This window comes from Pristis pectinata, chromosome 21 (genome assembly GCF_009764475.1).
Source record: "Pristis pectinata isolate sPriPec2 chromosome 21, sPriPec2.1.pri, whole genome shotgun sequence".
Lineage (NCBI taxonomy): Eukaryota > Metazoa > Chordata > Chondrichthyes > Rhinopristiformes > Pristidae > Pristis > Pristis pectinata.
The window spans coordinates 14,843,943-14,863,884 of record NC_067425.1 but is presented as its reverse complement, the minus strand read 5'-3'; the positions used below and the strand labels follow the sequence as shown (position 1 = coordinate 14,863,884).

The window sequence follows — 19,942 nt, the reverse complement described above, 5'->3', positions numbered from 1 at the left end:
GCTCCTAGTGTGTAGGTGAGTGGTAGAACCTTGGGGTGGGGGGGGGGGGGCGCGGGGGAATTGATGGGAATGTAGAGAAAATTGATTACAGGGAAAATTTGCAATGGAATGGGATTGCTTTGTGAGCTGGCATAGACTAGATGGACCTCCTATGTTGTAAGGAAAATAAAATAAAACATTAATTTTGAAGTTCAAGAAATTGATGGGAGAGGTGAGAGGCAGCAGATGATTATTCACATATTCAAGTTAAATTCAACGTTACATCAATATTACCAGAGTCAGAATCAGGAAGAATTTGCATGATTTACCTGAGCTAAGTTTTCTAATTTTTCCTCTTTGGTCTCTTTGTATCTCTCCTTAATAAAGTTTATCAGGTTTTCTTTAGGTGAAGGCTTAGTAGCGTTTCCCACAAATATTTCCATCAGCTGAACAAATTGACAACTGTTTATGAAATTCCTTTTAAAGGGACTTGTATTCAGATAAAGACTATGGGCTTGGAGATCTAATATAACAGTTGTCAAATCTGTGCAAAGACAAGGGAAGAAATTCAATCTCTTTGCTAAGCAGTATTTTTTCAACCTACTTATCCAGAACACAGTGTAGTTATGATCTTAGTACAAAATCTATAGAACCATTAAGTAGATATGCAAACTAAGAGAATTATATAACAATAAATCTTTTACTTGTATTTGCTACCTAAAAAGTTCCAATGCATTCCTTAACTTTGTCCCAATAACTCAGATTGCACTGTTACCAATAGAGGCAGAGAGCAGCTAACCAAGGAGGTATGATCAGCCTGTGCCCAGCTCTTGTCACTACTATCGGAAGGCGGTGAAAGCCCCAGAAAGGGCACATGAAAGAACTTAAAGAATGATTCCAGACAAAAGGAACATCATGTGCGTGATGTGACTGAAAAAGCTGGGGTTCTGTAGCGAGCAGAGAAGATTGAGTGGGAAGTTGATAGAGATGTTCAATATCACCAGGGGCTTAAACAAAGTGAATAGAGAGAAAATACTTCTATTGGCAGAAGGGCTGGGAACCAGGAGAAACAGAGTTAAGGTGACTGGTGAAAGAGCCATGAGTAACAAGTGGAGAAACAATTTCATGCAGTCTTTGGACATGATGTGTAAATCACCATCTAAACTGCTTTTGAGGGAGAAAAAAATTACAGAGCTATGGGGAAAGAGCCAGGGATTTGGAATTAACTGGATTGTGGGGTTTTTTTGGTGGAGAGCAGGAATGGACTAAATGGGCTGACATCCTGTTCCTGGTGTATAGATCAAAACCAGGGAAGAGAACATTGAGAAATCACAACTGCAACATTTACACCTGTACAAGTTATCATCAATCTGCTCATTGTACCTCTTCTGGCCTCGTGAAACAGCTATGCACTTGGTTCCATTTCCCTCCTTTTATTCCAAACATAGTTAATTAAATGACAATGCAAGTGTAAATCTTCAGCTTTATGTATTATAGATCCCAACATAAAAATACAGGGTACTTCAGTTAGTTAAACAGTGGATCCTCTCAATCCAGTGACTTCCAGTCCAAGCTACTGAAATTCTTCTCATTGTCATTCTATGGATTTTACATTAACAGTCCCAAAATACCACCATGAGGATCACTGTATTAGGAAATGTAAGTGACACATTGCTTCAGTCAAAGATCCTCGTCAGGATCAGTGGTTAGGGCATCATGAAGGGAACTTAAAACTGAATTCAATTCATGCAATGGAATGCATGCAATTTACACAGTACTTAACTCCATGCTTTATTGCTAGTAGATTTTCCATTAGAGTCTCTGATAGGCATTAGCTTTTTGGTGTGTAATCAACAGCAGCTCTACTACTGGTCTACCTGGCCTACATGATTTTCAGGGTTAACCTCTTTAACTCACTGCCCATGTTGTGCTGAGCATCAGGAGGCTCCAGGTCAGCAAGGCACATGTAAACAGTCCCTGTATTTTCAGTGTATTTAGCGCAAGACTTCTGATGTTTTTAATTGCAATTCACATTTAAGTCTTTTCAAAGGTTGTTGGATATCCAGCAAAATCTTATATCGAGCTCAATGAATTAGAGATGAAACTGTTTATTTGTCAAGCACTGAGTGACATAATACTCAATCCCACACTTTGATGGCTGATAAAATAGAAATGATCTGAATGAAGTGATCTTGAAGGACAGCAAATTGTTAAGAAACAATCTGCTGGAAGAACTCAGTGGTTGAGCAGCATCTGTAGGAGGAAAGGAATTATCGACATTTCCGATTGAAACCCTGCATCAGGACTGGACTGTTGCTCCAGATTCCGGGAAGTGTCGTCTCTTCTGCTTGTTAAGAAATTCTGGGCAATTTCTCATATGAAGAAGATCTCTGCAACATTTCTAAAAGGGAGTACAGGTTGAGAACTTGAAGGCACTGGTAGTGCAGCCAGTGATAATGCCAACCTTCGTGATGCGATCGTTATCTGTCAACTAATCTACAGCATCAACCAAGGTAGGTGTGCGCCTACCTGTACCCTGCTGGTTAGGCATGGGCTACTGACCAACCAGGCATCATTCTGCTCCTCAGTAATGTGCATGATTTTATGACAGTGCCAACCTTCTGCAAACTCTGGGGAAATTACATGTGTAAATGGTGAAATGAAGTTGCATTTAAAATATTGCAGCTAATATACTATCATGTATTTCCTACATTATTTGAATACAATAATAGGACAGAAGTGACTGTTAAATGGGACTGATGCAGTCCTAACTTTAGATATATTACTCAACCGAAGTGAAACAGAAAACCTAACTTTAGGCACTAAAACTGGAAAGATTGTCCCTTTCTTGACACCCTTCACACTATGTTGAATGTAGAGAAAAGATCCCACCGAAGTTGGATGACTTTATTTAATGTCTGGTCCTACTTTGATTTCCATTGATTTATATGTATCCTTACTGCTTATATCAAAATTTGCAAAATAATTGTATGATAGTTAAGATTGCATAAGTACCTGGAAATTTAGATAATTTTCCTTCTTGCTCTTCAGAAATGTGATTATGAGAAGGTACATCAGAAGAAAGGACAGCTGCAAGGAAAAGTAAATTAAAATGCACAATTATATTTGTATAGCAGTCTTTAAAATAAAATATTAGAGATTTGTATTCACCATATGCAAAGAGCATATATGAAATTCAACCTTAAAAGAAAAATTTGGAGGCGCTTTGATTTCTTATTCATCGCTACTATGTATATAAAAAACAATGCATTTGTTAAGTCAAAATCAAGGACAGAGTCAGGGGAATTCAGGAAATATTTAGAGGCTGCACAAAAATTTGGTTAAAAAATGGGTTTGAAGATTGGGAGTGAAAGTGTAATACACAGAGTCTTCAGTCTAAATGTTGCATATTGTTACCGAACCTCATCTTTGCCGTGGATAATAACAAAGGCAGAGTAAATAAGGCAATAATCCTATTCTTCTTTCTTTTAGTTTTCCAACATCCACATTGTTTAAATTTTGCTCATAACAAAGCAGAATTCAACTTATAGTCAATGACTGATGGATTCTTCTGCCAACATCACTATAACAGGTTATCAGGTTGTTATCATTCGCTGTTTGTGGGATATAGTTCTGTTCGAATTGGCTTTTGCATTTCTTATAATAAATCAGTGACTGCACTTTAGAAGCACTTCTTTGGCTGCAAAGATCTGAAAACCATAATATAAAAGCAAGATTTTCTTTCTATTGAAACACAAAGTACTAAATTTACCTCTCAGCTATATTTCGGGAACAAAATGCTGTTCAAATTTATCACGTCAGAAGTACTTGATCTTTCATTATCAACTATCTTCTGACACTTTGCAGTCTCCTTTGCTTTGATCCTATGCTACTTTAAGCCTCCACTCTCCCTTGCTACATATCATCATCTATACTCATAAATGATGTATGCATTTCTTTTGCATGACTCACCAAACCTTGCTGCTAAACTCTGTGGTGTCAACTTTGCTGGTGCAGGATCTCCAGTTTCTTCCACATAGTCTTTTTCAGTGGCTCCATCATCTAAGCCTCTGTGTAATAGCAACTGGTCAGCTACATCTGCTTGCTTCTGGCCAGTTGATGCCTCCTCTTCAGTAGGTGGATGTGTTGGTACTTGAGTATTGATGTAGTCATTTCCAAAGCCAAGCATAAAGTCTGCTGGTTCCATTTCATCAAGCTCAATGATAGGCCCTAGTAAAATGGCAAATTAATTAAAAATCCATAATAAAGTCAAGTTTTGTCAACTTATTAAGTCTTCATTAGCTAGTTCCATAGTTAAGCAACTACTGCTTTGAAAAGTAAATTTAATTCTAAGAAATGAATCATTATCCACTCACAATTAACATCAATAACTTAAATGAAGGGACCAAGGGCATGATATCCAAGTTCAAGGAGAGGTTGTGAGTTGGGAAGATGATGTGCAAAGCCTCCAAAAGGGACATGGACAGGTTGGTGAAGAGGTAAAAAGAAGACAGATTGAGTATAATGCTGGGAAGTGTGAGGTTATTCATTTTAGTAGAAAGAATGGAAAAACAAAAGCTTATTTAAATAGTGCGAGATTAATGAATACAGGTATTCAGGGTAGTCTAGATGGCCTTGTACAAGACACACAGAAAGTTGGCATGCAGGTACAGCAAGTAGTTAGGAAGGCAAATTATATGCTGGCCTTTTTGTAAGAGGGATTACATACAAAGAGATGAAAATTTTTCAATGACTGCCCAGGACTTTGATGGGACCATGGAGTACCAAGTAGTTTTGGCCTCCCTATCTAAGACTTGGATTAAGTGCAGAAGAGTGGAAGAATAGATTGATTCCTGGGATGATGAAGAAAGACTGAGTATTCTGGAGTGCAGAAGAAAGAAAGGCCAACTTATTAAATACATAAGCCCCCTCAGAATCTTCACAGGATAGATGATGTGGGAATGTTTTTGCTGATGGGGGAATCTGGAACTAGGGGTAGCACTTCAGGATAAATAGATAGCCATTTAACATTGAGATGAGGATTCTTCTTTCAAAGAGTTGTTTATCTTTGGAATTTTTGCCCCTGTGTGCTGTGAATGCTGAGTCCTTAAGTATACTCAAAGTTGATCCAGGTTTTTGAACTAAAAGATAATCAAAGGTTATAGGGATTGGGTGGGGAAGTGGAGCTGAAGTCAATGATCAGATCAGCCATATCTTATTGAATGGCAGGACAGAGTCAAGGGGCAATATGACCTGCTCCTGCTCCTATTTCTTATGTTCCCAATTACTAGCACTAAAATTACCCCAGAAAATTCACAAAGCCTAATCAGGTAAAGTTATAATGTTTGATCAAAAATACAGGCCCCTATATCATTAAAATATGGAACTGGATCACTGATAAGTCTGAGGAGACTGTCAAAAATTAAGTTGGTCAGTCATTTACCTGATGGTATGATACCAACGCAATTTTAATCTTGTCTGGAACTCTGAATGTTAATTTGATTATCAGCTAATAAAGGTCAACTGGATCAATTTTGAATATTATAATTGTTAATAAAATTAATTGAAAAACCTAATGCGTCTGATATTACAACTCACAAAATGTGTTCAGAGGACGCCCCAAGGCTTTTTATAAACTCTTCTATAATCAGTTCATATTTTAAGCTTTCAAGGCATTTGAATGAATTAATAGAATTTATAACACTGATACAAGCCATTCAGCTCCATAATCCACATCCTACCCTATCTTATGCAATCCAATCAACATCCCTCTTTTACTCTCTCCCTCATGTACTTATCTTGTATGTGTGTTATATGCTGTCCTCATATTCCTTACTTTCCAGAAATCCTTAAAGGTTTGTTTTGAATAAACACAGCAAACTAATCATACATAGTCCTCTGGGGTAAGTTGAAGACCTATTTCCTAAATACATGATTTATTTGTGAGGTTTTAAAGATTAGTTATGAATTAAACCAAACTGATGGGCTTGCTGTCAGAAAGGATATCTGCTTATAATTCTGCTTATAATGAAGATGGACCCTTGATCTCACAATCTACCTCATCATAGTCTTGCAGCTTATTGTCTGCCTGCACTGCACTTTCTCTGTAACTGTAACACTTTATTCTGCATTCTGTTATTGCTTTTCCCTTGTATTACCTCAATGTGCTGATGTGATGAAATGATCTTTATGGATGGCATGCAAAACAAAGTTTTTCACTGTACCATGGTACATGTGGATAGTTTGGAGGGCTGTCAGAGGTTAAAGAGGGACATAGATAGGATGCAAAGTTGGGCTGAGAAGTGGCAGATACAGTTCAACCCAGATAAGTGTGAAGTGGTTCATTTTGGTAGGTCAAATATAATGACAGAATATAGTCTTAATGGTAGGACTCTTGGCAGTGTGGAGGATCAGAGGGATCTTGGGGTCGGAGTCCATAGGACGCTCAAAGCAGCTGCGCAGGTTAACTCTGTGGTTAAGAAGGCATATGGTGTATTGTCCTTCATCAATCGGGGAATTGAATTTAGGAGCCAAGAGGTATTGTTGCAGCTATATAGGTCCCTGGTCAGACCCCACTTGGAGAACTGTGCTCAGTTCTGGCCGCCTCACTACAGGAAGGATGTGGAAGCCATAGAAAGGGTGCAGAGGAGATTTACAAGGATGCTGCCTGGAATGTGGAGCATGCCTTATGAAAGTAGGTTGAGGGAACTCGGCCTTTTCTCCTTGGAGCGACGGAGGATGAGGGGGGACCTGATAGAGGTATATAAGATGATGAGAGGTATTGATCGGGTATATAGTCAGAGGCTTTTCCCCAGGGCTGAAATTGTGGCCACAAGAGGACATAGGTTTAAGGTGCTGGGGAGTAGGTATAGAGGAGACGTCAGGGGTAAGTTTTTTACTCAGAGAGTGGTGAGTGCGTGGAATGGGCTACCAGCAACGGTGGTGGAGGTGGATACGATAGGGTCTTTTAAGAGACTGTTGGATAGGTACATGGAGCTGAGAAAAATAGAGGGCTATGGGTAAGCCTAGTAATTTCTAGGGTAGGGACATGTTCGGCACAGCCTTGTGGGCCGAAGGGCCTGAATTGTGCTGTAGTTTTTCTATGTTCTATGTTCTATGTGACAACAATAAACCAACTTACCAATCTACCAATTAATTCCTTTAATTCTGCTGCAAAATTTCACCACAAACCCAGAAATATCAGGATTTGTCTCTTTCCTTGATTCCCTTCCAAATATGTTGTGTTAAAGGACAGGCTATCTGTTTACAGTGCTTTGACTGTCACACTATTGAACCTTTAAGAGGCAAACAACTCAACTTTGTGATCAAATGTAAGATATCATAGAAGGCCAGTAAAACTCAGATAGTAGGTTGTTGGTTACATCATTCCCAACTAGTTGGGCAACGCTGTTTGCTTCTGAAACAGCATCTTTGTTTTGAAGATTTAAGATTACAGAGGGTACAAATTCCTTGGATTAAACATATCACCATTCATCAGAGCAGTAAAGTCATTCTGAATTTTTAATTGTTCATTTAAAGGTACCTGTCATGGAAAATCTCCAATGTCAGGGTGGGCGAGGGTGGTTCAACTGAAATTATATTGATTATTATAAATAAATTAATTCAATATTACCTGTAGAACCAGAGAATAGTGAGAATTTCAATGTCTGCACTGATTCTGTAATCAGCCTTTATTTATAGCAAATTGCAGTGCTGCAGCTCCACCACCAGGTATCAGTATCATATTTACAAATACTGCAATAGATCTGATGTTCAGATAAAAATACAATTCCTTAGCTCAGGTGTTGAAATGCATGCACTATTTCTAACAGTAATTATGAGCTGAGAACCAGAACCTCCAACCCTTCAGTAATCTGTAGTCTACAATCCACTTATTTCTCTTTTTGTTAGTACTCACATTCCCTTGGGTTGTGCAATTCACTTTTATGTAAGCCCGCGTGCTGATCATAGAATTCTTCAAACAAAGAGAGAATCCTCTTCCTATTCAGAAGTCCAGACTACATTAAGAAAAAGTTTTATTCCATTTTTCACTATGCAAAATATCTTACATTGCATGATTTAAACTACTAACTAACTCACCACCATTGCTAGATTTGGCCTTTGTTTTAATCCCAAAACTAATCAGTCATTGTTATCCATCATGGTTATCCATCACAGCTAAAATCACAAATATACTCAACACAAGGTACAGTGATCTGACAAAAGGCATGTTATGTTCAATTCTTTATATGCACCTGTTATTACTAATGTCACGGTGCAGGGTGTATCTGTCCTTGTTATTATTTATTAAACTCATTTTTCATCCATTGGTACATCACACGCCATGTGCTTACTCTTTGAAGGAGTTCCTCAATTGGTCCTACCAATCCTCAACCTTGCAAATTTATCCTTCTGCATGTAATCAGATCTTCTTCCACCAACCCCTCTCAGGTGATGCTTTCCCATTCATTAGAAATAAGTACATTAGAAAAATTTCTCCTCGATTTTTGACAATTATCTTAAATATTTGCCCTTTGCTTACTAAACCGCCTGCCAGTAGAAATGGCCAATGCCTTAATACCATCAAAATCCCTTTTAATCCTGGAGGAGGAGTGGGGGAGTCCATTATAGGAAGTGGGGAGAATCATAGATTATTCGAGAGTCCACAACCACACTGGACCCTGTCTTTCTTCTCCACATCAACATGAGCGAACAAGTGCCCACCAATATTTAGACAAAGAAATTCCAAAACATGGGGCCCAGGAGATGAACACAGTGGCTGAAAGTAAGTGAAAGCAAGGGAATACTGTAAAATACCTAGAGTGTTCAGATAAATGAATGAATAGTTCACAGAGCAGTTAGATTAGATCATTAAATAATAGGGAGGGGCGAGAGGATGAAAGGATTTAAACACAGAAAGTACTGAGGGACTAGGAGTGATTATAGGGGAAGGAATGAGAGTTTGATGTTTGATGTCTCACTCTTTCAGGGGGCTTTTCTTTTTAGGGCACAATGACCTTTTTCCAGGGGAGGTGGAAATGCGGCTACTGTTTACTGGTCAGTGCATGAAGAGTTTCCTGCTGGAAGTTATCCATTTGCTGTTTTTTCCAGTCACTTACAGTCAGGAAAACAATCTCATTGCAGAATGTTTTGCTGTCAGGAATGATTTGGGTTCTGGTCAAGATTAGTTCAAAACAGACATTCCTGATCACTTCATTTCTCAGCAACACACTTAGAGATTTGACTTTTGATAAATATGGAAATACTACATCATTCTTCATCAAACTTATGACTTAGTGGAATTAATTCCACTTATCTTCCTGTAAATGTTAATATGTCATTCCCGCAGGCAATATTTCCTCTAATTACTGACCTTTCCAACATCACATTCCAGGAACAGCTCTGTAAATCGTTGCCTCCACCAAACCTTTTGTCCTTTGTGAAGGAAAAAGTCTGAGCTGTGGGAAAGATATACGAGGAAATCTGCGAAAGGGCCATCGGAGAGTCCCTTGATGTAAGAGTACACATACTGAAGGAAGAAGGGGGGAGAAAAATCAGTCATAATTCAAAGAGATTCCTAATACTTGACATCAGTTTTCTTTTGCTAGTCTACTGCCAACATCACATTGCCAGCTTTCTAAAACTGACAGGGTTTCCTTTTCCATTAATTTTACTAGCTGGAAGAAATATCACAGCAAATGGCTGCTTATCATAACTGGTTGTACATAAGTATAAAAATCTATTTTACAGAATGATATGAAATCTGATAAAATTTTGCTTGCTGTGGGAAATGCCAGAACACTCCTTATTCCATTTCTGTAGTACTAGTAGAGAACTTAGTCCCTGCAAAGCCCATGCAGATTATTGTGAATTCCCTATAATGTGAGCCAGGTTAGTCCTGTTGGCATATCAGAAATAACGGCATCACAAATGCAGGCATGCTGATTCAGGTAGTCACATCTGTTATACATTTGTATAGCCATAACTTTAAACAGTTAGGAAATATAGGGTCATTTCAGTTCAATGATTAAAAATAACAATCCAAATTCAGATACAATCAATTCATTTGCAGGTTCCATTTCTGCACTGGGTCTACCAAGAGGGATGTTGGGTTCTTTTTTATTGTGAATTCATACCGATTTTTGTTAATTTCACCAGAAGACAATTTACTTATACTTTTGATTACATTGAACAGCATGGGGAAAAGAGCAAGCAGATGGGATTAGGGTAAGTGAACGTGTTATGGTGCCAGCACTAGCATATCTTCAGTGGGTCAATTAGCTGCATTCCACACTGAAACCACATTGATGAGGATTCCATTCATATTAACCCACTGAAGCAAATGTCACATTCTGTTAGTATTACCTACTCAGAAGATCAAAGATTAAGATAGCACTCCAGAATGTGATTACATCATTTCATCTATGGAATATTGCATTATGGAGATTTTATTCATTGGAAGTCATGTTACGTCAACCTGGCTGCGAAAGGTTATTAAAGATCTCATGACACCAAATGATAAAAACAAGGAATTTCCCTCAACATCACCATCAGAAGTAGATTCATGAGTCATTCTGTGAGTGATGTGAACGTGCAGAAACGCTGTGCAAAGTAACCACCTTGTTGACCTCTATATACTTCAACATAGCTTTATACATGTCAGTCATTTTGTAAGAGGTGTGGTAAGCCTCTTTATCAGTGCAAGTATTTTATTTTTTCTAGTCTGGTTTTAAAAAAAATCTTTTAGCCTCCAGTTAACAACAAAGTAGTAAAATCAATCCCCTACCACGTTAAAAACATCACTTCCTATTAAACATTGCAGAAAAAGATTATTGGTTTTTTTACATAACACAGAGTCAATAAAGATTGGAAATTAATGTTTGCTCTAACTCACTGAAAACACGTGGATTGTTTTAATTCATTCATATGTGGAATATGGAGATTGCTGGCAAACCCAACATTCATTGTCCATCCGTGATTGCCCTTGAATTGAACAGCTAGATAGATCATGTCAGAAGGCAATAAAGAATAACAAAAATACCATGGGCTTGGTGTTACATAGAAACCAAACCAAGTAAGAATGGCACATTTCCTTTCCCAGAGATGGGCTTTAATGATAAACAAATAGTCACATGGTCATCATTACTGATACTACATCACATTAAATATTTATTTCAGATGTACAGTATTTCTTGAATGTAAACACCTCAGCTGTAATGGTAGGATATGAACTCATGTACAGAACAATTGTACAGGCCACAGGGTGTTGTTCCAGTAACCTAACCATACTCATGCAAGTATGCAAGAGACTATTAAAAATACTGAAAAGACTATAATCTTCTATTTCAACACTATTTTAGGAATGTCTCTGGAATGCTTCTTGACAATGCTGTCCATTGTGGTGTTACAAAAGACAAATTCTACTTAACGAGAGGGTGGAGGGTGGTCAGGGTTAGTGGTCGGCACTCATGATGCAGCCTGCGGCTTTTCTCATTTAAGACCTGACAATGCAAGAGTTGGATTCTAACTCTGAACATTGGATCATAATCAATAGAGAGCCTGTTTTATTTCTTGCAGAACTTTTATCTTCATGACTTCTATGAAAATAAAAACTGGGAGAGGTTTAAAATAACCAATCAATTCACCAACACAAGTTAAACACTATGACACAATGTCAAGGTGTGGTAAGTTTGTTGCCGGAATTCCTTCCTGAACTCCTGCATTTACTGCTTTTAGATTTTTTCTCTTTCCCCTCATTTTTCCTTCTTTTTGATTGTGCAGCTTCTTCTAAAGAAGGAGAAGCAGATTTTTAATTGCAAATTGCTCAGGGTTATGCAGAACAAGTGAAAGCCACCATATAAGCAGAAGTTCACTCTCTCCTGTTGGATGCATTTAATAAAACAGACCAACACTGGCCCTACACTCATCTCTGGAGCATCTGGATAGTAAAGACACCTATGTCGGACTACTATTTATTCACTACAATTCCGCCTTCAATACCATAATTCCAAGCAAACTCATTTCCAAATTCCTAGACCTGGAACCCAACACTTCCATTTGCAACTGGATCCTTGTCTTCCTGACCAACAGACTGCAATCAGTGCGAATAGGTAGCAACACCTCCGCCATGATTATCCTCAACACTGGTGCCCTACAAGGCTGCATTCTCAGCCTCATACTTTACTTCATATACACTCATGACTGCATGGCCAGATTCTGCTCTAACTCCATCTACAAGTTTGTAGATGACATCACCACAGTGGGCCAAATCTCAAATAATGATGAGACAGAGTACAGGAAGGAGATAAGGAGCTTAGTGACATGGTGTCATGACAACAACCTTTCTCTCAATATCAGCAAAACAAAAGAGCTGGTCATTGACTTCAGGAAGGGGAGGTGGGCGATGCACATACTTCTGTCTACATCAACAGTGCTGAGGTTGAGAGGGTTGAGATCTTCAAGTTCCCAGGAGTGAACATCACCAAATGCCTGTTCCAGTCCAATCACATACGTGCCATGGCCAAGAAAGCTCACCGTGCCTCTACTTCCTCAGGAGGCTAAAGAAATTTAGCATGTCCCCTTTCACCCTCAACAATTTTTATTATTTTTCTTCACATCATGAAAACCAGACTCCCCTCCATAGATTCTGTCTATACTTCTCGCTGCCTCAGTAAAGCAGCCAATGTAATCAAAGACACCACCCACCCTGGACATTCACTCTTCTTCCTCTCCCATCAGTCACGATGGGAGGGGGGAGCACGTACCTCTAGGCTCACGGATAACTTCTATCCTGCTGTTATAAGACTATTGCAAGGTCCACTAGTATGATAAGATGGACTCTTGACACAATCTACCTCATCACGACTTTGCACCTTGTTGTCTGCATGCGCTGCACTTTCTCTGTAACTGTAACACTTTATTCTGCACGCTGTTATTGTTTTTCCCTTGTACTACCTCAGTGTACTGATGTGATGAAATGATCTGTATGGATGGCATGCAGAACAGTGTTTTTCATTGTACCTCAGTACATGAGACAATAATAAACCAGTTTACTAATTTATCGCATATCCAACTACAGTAAATCACTGCAAACAAAGATAATGCATTTCTTGTAAGAAGAAGGTCACCCTCACCTTGTATCTCTGAGCCAATACGAATTTATCACTGGCTAAAAACACTTGATAATCAGTAAATTTCTTTCTGTCTAAACTTTTGCAGTGCAAAGCCTCAGGAATGAGATAACAGAGCTTTGCAGCACCTTTATTGAATAAAAGAATAGAGTGAAAAATATTTCTGACAGAACTCTATTTTATCAGCAGCTGACTATGATATCTTCAAATTTTACACTGTAGAACAAATGGATTGATTTTTCTGCTTTTGATTAAGGATTGGCAGAAATATACCCTTTACACCTGCACCCACCTATTCCCTTCTCTTCTCCCTCCTCCATCAATACCAACTAATTCCACTTCCTTCCAAGATTTCTTACCATAATATTTTTTCTTCTGCATGTCAACGGACAGGCTGGAAAGCTAGGAGCCAGAGAGTCTCTGTGGTTACCACCAAAGCAGCTTGATGTTAAGCAAGAAAGCTGAGAAGTTTACAAGGCAAGTCAACATGCCAGAAAATGTTACCCTCGCAGTGAGAAGTGCCTGAACTCAATTAGTCCATCCATTTGTTTTTCTCAATGAAAATGGGAATATAATATCCCTCATAAATAGGATATGAGACTTAGAGCACACAAGAAGAAACTACAATGAGAAGCAGGAAGAATCTGCATGTTTTTCTTTAAACTTTTTTTGCTAATAGACTAATGTATTCCTGTTATAAAAACAGAAAATGCTGAAGATATTCAGAGTTCAGTCAGCAGCTCTGGAAAGAGAAACAGAGTTAAGGTCTGGGATCCTCCATCAGAATTCTTCTGATGAAGAGTCCTGGACCTAAAAATGATAACTGCTTCTCTTCCCACAGATGCTGACCTTCCTGCTGAGTGTTTCCGGCATTTCTTGTTTTTATTGCAGATCCACTGCATCTGCAGTCTTTTGGTTTTCAGTGTACTCCAATCACCTATTTGAGAAACTATTTGAAGTTGAAGGGATATTGGCCAAGGCCCAAGTTGTTCAACACAACACAGCACATCAAAAATTTCTGCAAAATAGCCACATCGTGCTATGTAGCTGAAATGGGTGATGATAGTATGAAAATATTTTAAGAAATCAACATTACATTTAGGGAATGCTGGAAACCTGAAGTAAAAAGTAGTAAAATGGGAATCACTCAGCAAGTTAGGTAGCAGTAGTGAAGAAAGAAATAGAATTAATATTCAGTGGTGTACGTCTAAAAGAAATACAGGCACAATGACTGCAAGGGGTGTAAATCCACAAATCTTTGAAGGTGGAAAGTTGAGAAGGCTGCTAAAAATAACATGTGAGCTCTTTGGCTTTATAAACAGAAACATAGTGTTAAAGCAAGGAAACTATGCTAAATCTTTATAAATCACAGGTTAGTTCCCAGCTGGAATAATGCAGCTGGTCATGACATCAGACTTTGGAAAGGATGTCAAGGCCTTAAAGAGGGTACAGAGGAAGTTTTATAACAAGAATAACACCAGGGACACTGTGCAGTTTTGTGGAGTGACTTGAGAAACTGGGATTTTTCTTCTTAGAGCACAGAAGTTTTGATGGAGCTAGATTAAAGGAGCTCAAAGTTATGTAGGGGGCTTCACTGAGTAAATAAGGACTAAACGTTTCTAGTGATAGAAGTATCAATAAGCAAAGGACACAGATTTAAGATAATTGATAAAAGAACCAAATGTGAAATGGAGGAGAAACATGTTTATGCAACAATCCTGAATGCCTTGTCTGAAACACATTGGAAGCTGATTCAACAGCAATTTCCAAGAAGGATCTGTATAAATATCTAGGAGCTGAATAATTAGCAAAATAGCAAAAGAATGGGACTAATTGGATAGCACTATCAAAGCACTAGACAGTAGGACAACGGACCCCTTTCTGTACTGCATCATTCTATGATTCTATTTCATTAGAATTGGCACGTTTCTGTCACTTTTAATCGTAACAATCACTCTTCCTTCAGGGTCTTTATTACTTCAAGGGACTTGTAGCTGCAATGCATATTTCCTACTAATCCCACATCATAGTACCAAATTGACAGGGTGCAAATTAAACTCTCTTTATCACACAGGAGTTTAGTTTGTTAATCCATTTATGAATAAGACTGAGCACCTGGAGATTTAGCTTTACAGCAAATGAGCTTTACTGAAACCTCCAGCAATTCTCATCACTAGAAATGGAACTTTATATATGATTAAGTTAAGTAAATACCATTAATTAATTGCAACACACACAAAATGCTGGAGGAACTCAGCAGGTCAGGCAGCATCTATGGAGGGAAATAAACAGTCGACATTTCAGGCTGAGACCCATCATCAGGACTGGAAAAGAAGAAGGCAGAAGCCAGAATAATAAGGTTGGGGGAGGGGGAGGAGCCTTCTTATTCTGGCTTCTGCCCTCTTCTTTTCCAGTACTGATGAAGGGTCTCGACTGTTTATTTCCCTTCATAGATGCTGACTGACCTGCTGAGTTCCTCCAGCATTTTGTGTGTGTTGCTCCAGATTCCAGCATCTGCAGAATCTCGTGTCACCATTAATTAATTATCTATGATTTAGTTTGTTTCTGGCCAAGTGAATTATGATTACAATTTTGTCAATTGTTGATGTTGCCTAGTCAGTCTCACGGCTAATAAAAACAATGTCTTGATATTCTTTGGCCTGCGCCTATTGTAGGGACATGCTGTCATAAGTTTACATTTTGAAACCTGTGAAGAGTGGCTCCACCACAGGGGAGGACAGCAGGTGCCTGGTAACACTATCACATCCTCCTTACCTAACTCACGGCTTAACTACAGGGATGCTGTGGTTCAAGCTGGTGGCTCAACACCACCTTCCCAAGGACAATTAGAGATGAGTGCTGGTCTTGTCAGCAATATCTACATCCCATGAGTAAATGCAGAACAAGCACGTCAAGCTCTCATTGTATGAGAATAGTGTTTTCTGTGCATATCTTTATTATATGCTGAAGAAATACCACATAAATGATCCTGAAACTTAAACTTTAATAAAGCAACAAATCAAATGTAGTTTTGAGAGTGCAGAAAAAATGCGCCATTTATGTTGTGAAGCAAATTCTGTAATTCTGTTAAAATATGGTTATAGGGTCAAAAAACACCAACCAGCAAGAACTTACATTTCTTTAATACTTTTACTGTAGGTCAAATGTACCCTCACAGGAACACAGTTTGACACAGAGACACGTGAAGAAATAAAAGTACAGGTAACCAAAAGCTTAGACAAAAACAGAGGTTTTAGAAAGGGAATTAAAGATGGATACTGTAGGTATAAACTTGTACTTGTTGGTGAAAGAGATCTTGTGCTTGTTAGGTGCTGCTGGAATGCATCTTGTTGAGAGTAAACACAGGGCTGGATTTTATTGGTACAGTTCTATCAGCCATAATCAGCCCTTTCCCAAGCTTACTTGAGCTAGATGCAGAGGGCTGGCCTTGCTGCTCAGAGCATCCTGAGTTGAGTGATGAGTCCTTGAGCGATGATGGGTATTCAACTGATGAAATGGAAAAGCCTTGTCCCAAAATACCAAAGTACTCTTGAAAGTTGTTGATAGCCAGCAGAGGTCTGTCCCCAGCATTGCTGACTGTCAAAGCTTTCAGGATTAAAGATGTTTTTGAATGCTTCTCACAAATGGAGAGTATTCCACCATGTTCATGATGTGTCCTATAGTGAGTCACATGGCAAAGTAGCTTGCCTCTGGCTTTTCTTTCTCATTGAGCAATGCTTTAATGGAGATGCAGTCCACTCCTGCTACTTTTCCTAACAAGGTAAACATCAGTGAGCAATGAATGTCCAAATTTTCTTCAGAGTCACTTTCATTGTAATTGTTGAAACATTGCAGTAGTTTTTTTTCTGGCTTGTAGATGCTCTGGTTTAAAGGATGTTTCCTCTTTAAATTTCAGTCAGTGGAATGTAAAAATACTTAAACACTAGACATGACATTCATTAGTGCATGACATGCACTTTCACTTCCTGTATCTACTTTACCAGTTCATGATTTGCAAATGTCAGTTGCTAGCCTACCGTCCAATGTAGTGTTTGCATTTCAATATGGTATTTAAAGTAAGTGTAGCTACAATGTTGAATTTTAAATAGTGGTACCAAAAAATTTATGGCATTTCTCTGCACAACTGCATTTTATGGACTCGGGATTGTATCAAGTCCTGCATCATGCAACGAGTTTTCTATAGATTGGGGAGCACTGATAATTTTCTAGATGTATCTGAAAACAGAACCAAGTAGTTCCTCATCAGATATTGCAGGAATTACTTGCTAGGTAAATACACCTGGAACCATCAGAAAACCCATAGTCTCCAAACAATGACTATTACTCATGGTGTTGCTGCAGTACTTCTGTTACCTGCATTCATCATCTGTTTGCCTTCTCATTGCATGCGGTCTCTGTTCATACATAGGAAGTTGAGAGAAAGATTTATTGGGAGTTGAGTGAGGCAAAGGAAACATCTTACAACTGAAATACCTTGGCAGTTAACAAAACAGAAGAAAAATCGTCTATCTCAGTCAAGGCTGGATTTATATACAAATCAGAGGAGGAAGAATACTGTTAGAATCTAGAGGACTTTACAAATGAAGAAGTGGTGCCGATGTGGTTTTGCAGCTTTTATAACTTAAGCAGTGACTTCCTACTTTCAAAAATGATTTGAAGGCTGTCATTGCTGTGGATTGCAGTTCAATAGTACTAAAAACTAAGAAGGAAACAAGAACTGATTGCCAGAGTGTAATTTGCATTCACTCAGACCTTCTGTGTATGGTTAACCAGAGACGATGCTCCAGAGTTGAGATTTAAGCCCAGAAATTCCAGTGGCACAAGGCCAGGAGGGAATTCTGTCCCTGTCCCAACTCCCAGGATTGGCTCTGGCTGAGTTAGAGAGAGTGCCAAGGACATGTACCATTCAACTGAGATGCCATCCTGAGGAGTGGAGAGGGATGGTACTGACACATTGCCATATCTTTCAATTTAAGATAATTTCAAATTGTGATAATTCTAAATCTATTTTCACACATTATTTTACATCTATTGCATAATCACAGACACCTCCCACCCCAGACATTCTTTCTTCTCCCCTCTTCCACCAGGCAGAAGATACAAAAGTTTGAAAACAAGCACCACCAGGCTCAAGGACAGCTTCTATCCTGCTGTTGTAAGACTCTTTACCTCACAATCTACCTCATCATGGCCCTAGCACCTTATTGTCTACCTGCACGGCACTTTCTCTGTAACTGTAACCATAACACTATATTCTGCATTCTGTTACTGCTTTTCCCTTGTACTACTTCCAAGTACTTATGTTTTTGAAACGTTATGTATGGATGGCTCACAAAACGAAGTTTTTCTCTGTATCTCGGTACATGTGACAAAAATAAACCAACACCAATACCATACCTGTAATGGGTTCACCCTGGTAGCGAAACCTCTGGAACCCTCTGCCTTCAAAGGTGGTGGAGGCCAGATCATTAGACATATTTAAAGTGGAGATCGATAAATATTTGAAAGATCGAGGAATTGAGGATTGTGGGGAACTGGCACAGGAGTTGAGGCCAGTGTAGGTCAGCCACGATCATATTGAATGGCAGGACAGGCTTGAGGGGCTGATTGGCCTACTCCTGCTCCTACTTCCTTGTGTTTTTGTCCAAAGAATAAAATTATTTTCTGCTTAAATTACAATCTATATCCTTCCATGCTTACTTGGTAGTGAGCTCTTGTACAATTTATAAATAGGACTTAGTTTTTAAAAAAATTAATTATTTACTCTACGGCTGCCAAAACAAATTCTGCTTTTCTCCTCATAATGGAAAGCTCAAACTGGGTTTGCACAAACACTATTCTATTCATGCAGGTCTGCACAGTGCTTGTGCATAGGTTGACCACAGAGGCTTCACAGCTGAGCTCAAACCTGCCCCACCTAACACCACCACAAAGGGACTCAGTTGCATTCACGGTTCAACAATCAGCAGTAGGCTCAATAATTTACCCCTCTGTTGCTGACAGACTGGGTATATACATTGTACAGGATGAACTGCATTACTCTAACCCTAGCTATACCTTCTACCACCAGGAAGGAAAAAAGCAAATTCTCCTCACCCACAAGGAATCAATTAAGTAACATAAAATTTGCTTCCCTATTTTTTGCGGTTAAGATCTTTGCTGCTGGTGTGCTGGGAACATCATTGGTTCCAAGTTCTCTTGCAACGCACATACCATCCTGACTCAGGCAATAATTGTCATTTCTTCACGTTTACACACCATCCCAGCTTAGATAGATATTGCTACCCCTTTATAGTAACTGGATTAATATCCTTGATTTTTTAAAAACTATCAAGCACCTTTTATTTTAGCCTGATCTTCTGAGCCTACCTCAAGCTAAGGTCTTTACTTACATATGCAAATCAGGGTTTGATTATATCATTAGGTCCTAATTCAATTTTAATAAAAAGATGTTATGGAATTCCTGCCAGGCGAGTTGGAATAAGATCCATAAGAAACTCTTAAAGTGCATTTCGTTTCCCTTTTATGTGTTGCCATTGGCAACAGAGCTGCTCATCTGAGGCCTAGAAGGAAGGTCTCGACCTCCCCAAAGCTGGCTTCTCCATCTTGTCTTTGGCATTCCTGGAAACCCCCGTCAGGAGGTTTTGCTGATCGTGGGTTTCTCCCACTACTTCCGTGTCCCATCTTGTGCAATTCACATCTTCCAAGGCTGGCTGTAGTCCCTGAGGGAAGTTCCTTGCTGAGAGCAGCCACCTCTGGCACAAGCTAAATTAAACCTGGAATCCTCTCATCTGAATGGAAAAGTAATCAAT

The 19,942-nt window shown here is 38.9% G+C and overlaps 1 protein-coding gene across 1 annotated transcript in view; it reads right to left on the bottom strand.

The window, feature by feature from the left end:
- LOC127581491 (EF-hand calcium-binding domain-containing protein 5-like) overlaps positions 1–19,942 on the bottom strand; it is a 131,925-nt gene that overhangs the window by 67,454 nt on the left and 44,529 nt on the right. The window contains exons 4-9 of the mRNA XM_052035952.1: positions 16,533–16,715; positions 13,113–13,237; positions 9,353–9,508; positions 7,898–7,997; positions 3,952–4,209; positions 309–523 (exon numbers count right to left, since the gene is read on the bottom strand). Coding sequence (XP_051891912.1) covers positions 309–523; positions 3,952–4,209; positions 7,898–7,997; positions 9,353–9,508; positions 13,113–13,237; positions 16,533–16,715 — 1,037 coding nt within the window. The remainder of the gene's footprint in view (positions 1–308; positions 524–3,951; positions 4,210–7,897; positions 7,998–9,352; positions 9,509–13,112; positions 13,238–16,532; positions 16,716–19,942) is intronic.